The sequence below is a fragment of the Asterias amurensis genome, chromosome 16 (assembly GCF_032118995.1).
Source record: "Asterias amurensis chromosome 16, ASM3211899v1".
NCBI lineage: Eukaryota > Metazoa > Echinodermata > Asteroidea > Forcipulatida > Asteriidae > Asterias > Asterias amurensis.
Genome location: NC_092663.1, coordinates 12,620,240 through 12,630,463, shown reverse-complemented (window position 1 = coordinate 12,630,463; position 10,224 = coordinate 12,620,240). Strand labels below are relative to the sequence as shown.

Below are 10,224 nucleotides of genomic sequence, written 5' to 3'. Positions count from 1 at the left end.
GAAAGTGTCCAATGGCTTTAAAGATGCTATGTCAGATTTTTTGCCCCAAACATTAAAAAAATATATTTTTTGTTAGTGATAGGTATTTCAAACAGTATCACCCGCTCTAACGAAAAAAAGTTTCACTTTTACTTTTAATGGTCAGGAACCATGACAAAAATTTAAAACGTTTCTTATAAAACGCATAAGAAATGGTCACGTGATATATTGTCGGGATCCCGACAAAAACTAATTTTGAGCACTTTATTTCACTGCTGCTGATAATTGGTGGACTTTTTCGAGCAATGGCTCAAATGAAAGCTTGGAACTTTCTCGACCCCCATCAAAATAAATTTTAAATCAAAAATTTTGGGTAAAATCGGCCAAAAATCTGACATAGCATCTTTAATGAGTTCTGCTTATAAAGAGTACATTCTGAAGTCCAAAATCACATGTGTTTCTTTGTTTTGCTGTCCTCTTGTAAAAGAGGAACGGGTTGGTCCCCACAGAGAGAGTCCCAAAGAGGCTCTGTTTACATTCCGAATTTCTGAATCTCATTTCTACTTTGTGTTTGTTTGTTTTGCTGTCCGCTTAAAGGCACAGGACAATATTGGTAATACTCAAAATAATGTTTAGCTTAAAAACTTACTTGGTAACGAGCAATGGAGAGCTGTTGGTAGTATACATCATTATGAGAAACGGCTTCCTCTGAAGTAATGTAGTTTTTGAGAAAAAGATAATTTCTCACTCAAATTCTCAAATACATCAGGGCCCAATTTCATAGAGCTGCTAAGCACAAAAATTTGCTTAGCATGAAATTTCCTCCTTGATAACAACAAGATTACCATCCAAATTTCCACGTGATAAGCAAACAACAGCTGAATACTAGTAACAAGCAATATGCAACAAATGGAAATTTGGTTGGTAATCTTGTTTTTATCAAGGCAAAAATTGCATGCTAAGCAAATTTTTATGCTTAGCAGCTCTATTAGGATTAGGCCTACACCTACTTTGGCAAATACCAAAAGGTGTCCAGTGCCTTTAACGATTTTGCTGGCACGGAGTCAACTTGAACTTTGCTCATAATGGATTTACTCTCAACTTTAAAGAACCAACTTCCTTCCGCCTGTCCCTGTAGAAGTGTACAGACTTTTCCATGGCCAATTAAAAAGCAGTATTCTGAAATAGTATTAGGTTTACAGCTAATCGGGGCCCAATTCCATAAAATATGTAAGCATAAAAAAAGTGCTAAGCACAGAAAAATCATGCTTATTAGAAACTGGTCACCAGCCAAAAATGTATACGGTTTACATCGTCGCAACCGGTGCCCACTAAATGTTTTGCTTACCAAATATTTTCTGCTTAGCAGCTTTATAAAATTGGGACCTGGTGCCTTTGCCAAACCTCGGCTCTGGCTCCAGCTTTGGTTTGGTCTCCGTTTTATTTCAATTCAATTCAATTCAATTCAATTCAATTCAATTTTATAAAACGTTTATAACAATTATGGGAATTAATCACAACATGAAATGTAACAAGTCCAAAGCGCATATAAATAAACGAAATTACTATAATGTTAACACTAGAGTTTTGGGCAGGTCCCAAATTCGTAAAGCATAGAAATTAAAGTAAGCCAAACATGTGCTTGGCACATAAAAAAGGTGGTCCGGAGGGGGGGGGGGGGGGGCGGATACATTTTTCGAAAATGATTTCACATAATATTTCACTGGACAAAATGGTTCTGTAAGGGTCTGTATGAACTTTGTAAGCAGTACAAGCTTTCAGACTGGAATTAAACATGCTGTGAATGGGCTGATATTTCACTTGGTGCCCTTGAAATGCCCCAGTAGAAAATGTACAATTTCCTCATATAGGGTGCCCTTTATCAAGGAGAAAATGCCTTGGTGCCCTTGCCCCTCTCTAAAACGGAGTATATATAGGCCTGCTGTGTTTAGAATACGTTTGGTGGAGATAAATAAACCTTTGGTTTTCATCTTGAAGAAACTGGAGTCGGAACCCTCCCTTAAATAAAAATGTCTAAATTTAAAACTTGAATGTCAAGTAATAAAGTGGGTCTTTCCGAGTGGGGTCCCCAGCTGGGAGCGATAACGGAGTCGTGTCACTATGGGAACGTAAGAAGCCAATTTTATCTAGGCCGTTGCAGTGTGCGTAGTGGAACAGGTTCGTGAACTATAGAGAGTCTATTTTCACTCAGTCGGAGTCGGGTGTTCATTCACTGCAGTAGGCCCACTGCTGACAGCATCGGTTGTTCAACGCACTACCCACCCACAGTAGAGCATTGACTGATTTTGTGAACGCTATTAATGCAAGTTTCCGTTTTTAAAAACCTGCAATTCCACGTGCTCATTGTGGGGAAAAAAACTTGTGTCAGTTTGTGGAACTAGTGTGTCGTGTTTGCAGTGAGGAGAAAAAGTCTGCAGTAAGGAGATTATGGTATCAATTTGTGGAACTAGTGTGCAGGGTTTTGCAGTAAGAATCTCTGATGTTTTAAAAAAGTCACCGACCCATGGTACTGTTTGCCCGTAGCCCAGCAACTGCTGTCTTCAAGTGCGAGCTAAGCATGGAACAGATAACTCGTTAAACCTTTTACCAACGCGGTGATTTTTGCTGTGAACTTTGCTCTGAAATCGTATCACCATGAGGAAGAATTTTCTCTCCTGTGTCAACTTTATTCTACTGGTTCCATTGTTCTGGTTACCGCTGTATATGTATTTACATTTCGGATACAGCTCATATAATGCAAGAGAGGTTCATCCTTCTGCTTCTAGAACGAGTGGTAATGCTTTCGAGGTCCAAGAAACGGAAGCTGGAATATTTCATCAGTTTGGAAGACAAGGTAAAGAGAACCAACGGGCGATCCATGCGGTGGATGTGGCAGCAGTAAGTAACGACGATTTACCGGGAGCAGACGATACCCTAAAATGGCGGGAAACGAAACGTACGGATTCGGCACATTTGCATAGCAACAGGGAAGTTGTCTCGCCAGTTAAGCTTACCGTTAGGAGAAAATCTGGAAAGGATACTCTTAATAATCCAAGGATTGTGGAAGATGTGGCGGATAATAAATCAGTTTTTCGTCACTTGAAAAGAACGTTCGGTTCATCAAATAAGAAAACATTAAAGGACATCAGTTCATTCAATCGCGATGTCTTAGACAGACATCATCCAGGTAAGTCCTAAGTCCAGGTAATTTGATTAATATTTTTGATTTTTATAATTATATTTCTGTTACTAAAACCAAGGACGTTTTAACGCGTAACTCGCAACCAAGGCTGCTTGCGTTGTGAACCAGAAACACCGGGTTTACCCCTTCTCCACGGTATTATGTTCTGTGTGATTCTATACGTGCACTTTATAGTGCACGGGACCTACGGCATGAATGTCCCTTCCGAAGGAAAACGTAGCTATGGTAAAGCATCGTGCTCAAGGAGAATCACACAGCCTGGGTTTCGAACCCACACTCTGCTGATCAGCATGTCCAATATCCAATATCAAACCATGGAGGTAGAAATAGCTAGTATCTTCACTGTCATTTTACAATTGCTTACGTGAAGCTACTAATGTATGCAGAGAACATGACAGCGGTACCATGAAAAAGAAAACTCCATCCCCGAAGCACCTAATTGGGGTGGTTCTGATCTCTAAACCACATGTATCGTCTGGCAAAACTAACATTCAATTGCCCTTTCTACTCCAATCCCACAGTGAACATTAAGTCAACCAAACAAACCGCATACCCTTGAGTGAAATGTCAATGTTATTAGCTACCTCTCTCATTCGTCAAAGCGATGGGAAGTTTCTGGACGATTTAAAATACATTTTGGCCCGATTTGATCCCAGCTGTTGCAAAGCACGCGGGTCATTAAAGCCTCAATCAATTACTATACGGTGACCATACATGAGTGCCACATCACTCATCCATATAACTTATCTCGTTATGTTTCTAATCAGTAACTTTATTCAGTTGACTTATCGTCATAATCTCAAAAGGTCGACTTATTTCACAGTCATTAAATTATTGTAAAAATTAATATCGCTAAGGCGACAGATATTCACTCGGCTTATCGTGATTATTAATTTTTTTTTTTTTTTACCCTTATACACCGATGTGTGTAGCACTGTATACTCAGTACTTTCCCGAGTCCTGTGAAAAAAATAACATGCATTTTTACTCGGGTGGGATTCGAACCCACGACCTTTGCAATTCTAGAGCAGTTAAATATCGTGATTAGTTATCTCGCTCAGTCGACTTAATTTAGTTAACTTATCGTGATATAATTATACTCTCGCGAAGTCGACTTGTCAATTTGTTATTATTATATCGCTAATGAAAGTCGACTTTTATTAGGCGATTTATTGTGATAATTTATCTCGCTAAGTTGAACTATGTAAATCGACTTATCGTGATCACTTCAAAAAGTGGACTAAACCATATTTTGTACCGCCAAGATAAATTGTTTTATAACATAAGTCGACTTAAATATCATAACACTTGTCCCGACATGTCGACATATTGAGTCTAAAAAGTCGACTTGGTGAGAAGTGTAATCAGCACATTTTAGTTTCGATTAGAAACCTGGCATGGTGTGTCCATTGGGAAATGGAGGATTTAACTGAATTAACTTTTCAAAAGATCAATGATTTAAATGGTTAACTTTGAGTTTTAAGTAGAACTCTGCTGTGGCCGCATTGGGCTTTTGGGGGAAAAATTTGCAGGCCTGCTCTGAAATCTAAAAGTTACGTCCACTTCGCATAATATTATTACGTCTTGCTCTTTAAGCAAGCGATGCGTTTTAAAAGGCTGGGCGTTCGGGCAAAATAATTGTTGGCCTTCTCTCTCAAATCTGAATGTTACGTCAAGTTCGCATATTCTCACGTTTTGCTCGTTCGGCAAGTGATCCGCCAAGTTCTTGGTGCCGCAACAAGTGCAGAAGGCCCCCGGAACGCCAGCGGGAAATGTCGCTCCCCTCGAGCTCTGTTGTCTGAATTACACGACCCTCTGAAGTGGTCCTCGGCCTTGGGTGTTGAAGCTACGTGCTTAGGAGGTAATCAGGCGAGTAAAGGACGACTGCACGGAGGTTGTTCTCACGCGAAAAGGAAAACAAATTACTTTAAAAACTGGGCACGTGCAAGTTTAAAGGCACTGGGCACTATAGTTGCACTATTGGTAACCATACTTTATAACTAGCAACGGATAGCTGTTGATAATATAACACATTCTGAGAAACGGCTCCCTATGAAGTAACGTGGTTTTTGATTAAGAGGTAATTCAAAAGACTTCAGGCCTGAAGCCTGTTTGGGCATCTGAAGGCACAAACATTCGTTCAACAAGGGTGCTTTTTCCTCTTGCAAATTCGATGACCAATTGAGCCCGAATTTTCTAAGGTTTGTTGTTTAATGTATTTGTTGGGATACAGCAAGTGAGAATACAAAATTACAAAAGTTTACATCGCTATTACTGGTGCCCACCTGAATTGTTTGCTTAGCAAATAAATTTGTCAAGCTTTTTATGTTTTTGTTATAAGCTTTATGAAATTGGCCCGGGCCACTGTGGGACAGTTCATTTCACTTTCTATTTGTTCTTGGCTTCATTTACAATAAATGTAGTAAACATAAATATATAAATTGACAAAATATATCATATTTGTTTGTCTTGTTTTGTTTCAGATACAGAAAAGAACTTCACTGTCACCCATGTTGACACGAGATTACCTTATGAAAATCCTGGCTACCGTTGGTCGAAGAATGGGCCTGGAGAAATGGGCAAAGCTGTGCACCTCACACCGGAAGAGCAATACAACGCCGACCTGACCTTTGACCTGAACAGATTCAACGTTGTCGTGAGTGACAGGATCGCACTAAACCGTACTCTGCCTGACGTCAGACCGCCAAGGTATGTTTGAGAACCAAAATAAACTTATTTTGGAGAAATGCACTGGACACTATTTGTAATTGCTCAGCATAATTGGCAGCATAAAAAAAACAATGGAGAGCTGTTGATAGTATAAAACATTGTGAGAAACAGCTCCGCTCTGAAGTAACGAAGATGTAATTTCTAAAAGATCAAAATTAAGTTTTGTGATCCACCCATTTGCCAAAAAATAGAGACCATACGACAGTGGCAAACAAAAACATTAAAGGTCATATCGTGTTAAACCAGTGTAAAATGTCACTGTGTGTAATTGATACAAATAAAGTGCAATTTCTTTTTTCTTTTTTTTATTAAAAAACGTTCGATGACGGTCCCTTTCAAACTATATATTAATTTTGGTACATATAATAATGAGTTAAAGTCACCTGGAAATAGAATTCTTTTTCTTCAAACATTAGAGTAGAGTTAATGAACAATAAAATATTTTTTGAGTAATTGTTTTGAACGATTTATGTATAAAAAAAAATAGATAACGCTGTTGGGGGTAACTCCGCCTACCCCTTTTGTGCACGTACGTGCAAGTACATGCAAGTCCTAGTCGTGAATTTGTACGTTTCGAAAAAAGGTTTATTTCTCGCATTTTTTCCGGCAATGTCGACCACGTGTATTGCTGCTGATGTATTGCTGCTTGAGGCAGCAAAACAACTAAAAATGGGGTCAGTTCGATGGGTGGTCCGGTCCGACATCTTATCCAGCGCTGTGCAGCAAACACTTCGAGCCGCCGTGCTTCAAAAATCGCGCCTCGATTGACGTCACGAACAGCGCCCTCTCGGGTCGGGCCTACTTTTAAATTTGTTAATAAAATGGAAACTAAATTTTTAGAACCTTAGTTAACTGTTTATTCATATTCTACTCATCAAAACACATAGTTTAGTGACAAAAGTTTTCATCTTGACAAAAAACCACTTATACAGGTGACTTTAAATCCTGAATTTTACAAGTGCTGTACCTTTTCTTGAGTCAAGAGACTAATCATTTACTTGCAGCAGTTTTACATACATTGCAAATGGTTTTTGAGTTATAAATAAAAACATAAAAAAGGGAAAATGCCCGCACATGACCTTTATCTAGAAGTGAAATGTTGCAGGGCCTTTTTGTACTGACCAACATTTCCTAAATTAGTCTGTCTGCAATGCTTCCTACTGCAGAGGAAAGTGCACAATGTTAAACATTTATCGTCAAGTTTGTTTCCTTTGTCGAGTCAATGTTGGATTCCCCAGTCAATTTCAACACTTAATTAAACACCTGGCTCGTTCTGTTTCATTTGCGAATGAATGCTCTGTTACATCAGCATTCAACAGTCAACAGTTAAAATAATGGAGAGAACTGAATTTTATATTGCCAACAAAAGAGATAAACTAGATACCCATCGAAGGAAATGGTACCTTTTAATTTGACTTAACTGCAATTTTTGTGTTTCCTTTTTCCTGATTTCTTACATTTCTTCTCTTTTTATTTATCTCAAAACTATTATGACTGTTTATTTTGTAAAATGTTTTACTAAATTTTATGAAATTTGTCACTGCTTTGATGAATAAAAACAAAGTCAAGAGAAGTAATTTAATTCTAACAGCTTTGCATTCACTGGTCGAATACGCAAAGATTGTCAAATTTCGCAAAAGCCAACAGCATCTTGGAGACCGGTCAACCATTCAGTTTTACTAGTGTAGTAAAAAGGCCGTAGAAAGTCGATTGAAAACAATAGTGAAAACGTAGTATTAAATGTCTGTACAATTGAAATATTGACTGAAACTAATCCGACTGAGAAGAACGAAATCATGTGTGCATGGACAAGAAAATATTGTCCACACAGCTCTGCGTTGCAGTCACTCTGTGGACAATCCTTGGAAAATCCTATATTCGTCACGACTGTGTGCAAGATACTGTGTGGACGTGTATAAGTCCACATAGTGTACTAAGTCCCTGCATTAATTGGACCTCATCATTGCATGCACAAAAGTTGCACCCAACACCAATTTTGTTCCGTAAAACGCCCATTTGCGTGACTTACGCCCCCACACTCCTACCCCCTACTACTTCACAGGCAAGTCCTTGCGTTCAATAATTAAAGGGCTAACTTTGCAGTGCTAAAGAAAACATAAAACACTTCAGTCAAAATCTGTCACTCATTTTAACAAAATGTCAGAAAAAGCATCTGCTCAAATATCTTGATTATAAAAAAAATATGGCTTTAAAACATTTTTACCCAAACCAGCATACTCCGTACATTTTGTTTTCTGTTTAGAGGAAGTATAGAATAGAATATGCAGTTGCAACTGCTCAAAACCAACCAAAAGGACCTTATTGTATAGTGAAACAAATATTCAGTAGCCTGACGTTTCGACCCTAATAGTAGAGTCTTTTTCGAAAACTAAAATTGTAGCGAAGGCTTTTTAAAATAAAATATGTGGTTACATTTTCCAGACATTTTTAATGCCATAGAGTATAGTCCAAACTAGGACAAGCTGCGTTCCCCGGAACCCAAGACCATGTCGTGACTCACCCACCTTCCTTTTAGTCAATACGGCTTTCATTTTACGACAGTCTTTCTTGGCCCAGTCACGCCCCTACGTAAGTGCTAAAACCCGGGGCACATCGAGTTCAAATACATGGTAGTGAACAGGCCTGGTAGTGAACTTTGAAATATACAGGCACGTAATTCTTCCTACTTTAGTTTAAAAAAAAAAAAAAAAAGTCCCCTAGAAAAGAACAAAAAAAAATATTGTGATTAAAAAAACATGAACATTCCTTCAAAGCCTCCGCCATGTTTGTCAGCCCTTGTAGTCAATGAAATGTTCCTACTTGTTTGCAATGGCCGAAAATCATGTCTGAATATGTGTTCTTGTGTGACCACACCCCTTTATCCCTCTTTACCACTTAGTGAGTTTAAAGGAACACGTTGCCTTGGATCGGACGAGTTGGTCAAAACAAAAGCGTTTGTAACCGTTTTTTATATAATGCATATGGTTGGAAAGATGTTTTAAAAGTAGAATACAATGATCCACACAAGTTTGCTTCGAAATTGCGTGGTTTTCCTTCTACTGTGCGAACTAACACGGTCGGCCATTTATGGGAGTCAAAATTTTGACCCCCATAAATGGCCGACGTGCTAGTCGACGAGGTAAAAGGAAAACCACGCAATTTCGAGTCATGTTTGTGTGGATCTTTGTATTCTACTTTTACAACATCTTTCTACCCATATGCATTTTATAAAAAACGGTTACAAACGCTTTTCAAAGACCAACTCGACCGATCCAAGGCAACGTGTTCCTTTAAAGGTAGGGTACATAGATTAGTGAATGCTCTTAAAAAAAATTAGCGGCCGATAAAACTTACTTGGTGAGAAGCACTACAGCTGCTGGTAGTTTGAACTATTTCAAGAAAGGATTTTCTTCGATCACCCTTTAACATCATGCACGAATCGATTTCAGATCTCTGATGGTTGGTGTCCGCCGTTAGCGAATGCTGCAGCCACAGATGCGGTTGGTACCTGCTGGCACCTCGCTAAGACATGTATGGATTTGACGTTGTTGTCCTTGTTTTCTCAGCAAGTAGACACTGTCAATCTTAAAGGAACACGTTGCCTTGGATCGACCGAGTTGGTCTTTGAAAAGCGTTTGTAACTGTTTGTTATAAAATGCATATGATTAGAAAAATATTTTAAAAGTAGAATATATTGATCCCCACAAATGTTCTTCTAAATTGCGTATTTTTCCTTTAACATTGCGAACTTACACGGTCGGCCATTTATGGGAGTCAAAAATTTGACTCCCATAAATGGCCGACCGCGTTAGTCGACGAGGTAAAACGAAAACCACGCAATTTCGAGCCACACTTGTGTAGATCATTATTATTATACTTTAATGAATAATTAAAAATATGTTATTGGATTTCGACGGGTTGTGCTTTGGAAAGTTTTTGATATTTTTGTGTTGTCTTTTTCATTTTCTAATTATTGTGATGGCGTCGACTTAATGACCGAATTGTTATCCTTGTTTCTGTACAGGTGCCGCATGTTAAGATATCCGAAGTACCTCCCCAGGACCAGTGTGATTATCGTGTTCCATAACGAGGCTTGGAGTACACTTCTTCGGACGATAACCAGCGTCATCAACCGGTCGCCATCTTGGCTGTTGCAGGAGATTATTCTCGTAGACGATGCCAGTGAGGTGCACTGCGGTAAGTCGACTGCATCATCATCCTCCGGGGACATAAAAATATCCTAAGATTATAGTTTGTTTGTTAAAGGCAGTGGACACTATTGGTTATTACTCAAAACAATTATTAGCATAAAA

General features: G+C 38.7%; 1 protein-coding gene across 1 annotated transcript in view; it reads left to right on the top strand.

Annotated features, from left to right (window-relative positions):
* The first annotated feature begins 2,213 nt into the window (after positions 1-2,213).
* LOC139948615 (polypeptide N-acetylgalactosaminyltransferase 13-like) overlaps positions 2,214-10,224 on the top strand; it is a 28,315-nt gene continuing 20,304 nt past the window's right edge. Inside the window, exons 1-3 of the mRNA XM_071946809.1 lie at positions 2,214-3,166; positions 5,665-5,890; positions 9,936-10,108. Coding sequence (XP_071802910.1) covers positions 2,635-3,166; positions 5,665-5,890; positions 9,936-10,108 — 931 coding nt within the window. The 5' untranslated portion in view covers positions 2,214-2,634. The remainder of the gene's footprint in view (positions 3,167-5,664; positions 5,891-9,935; positions 10,109-10,224) is intronic.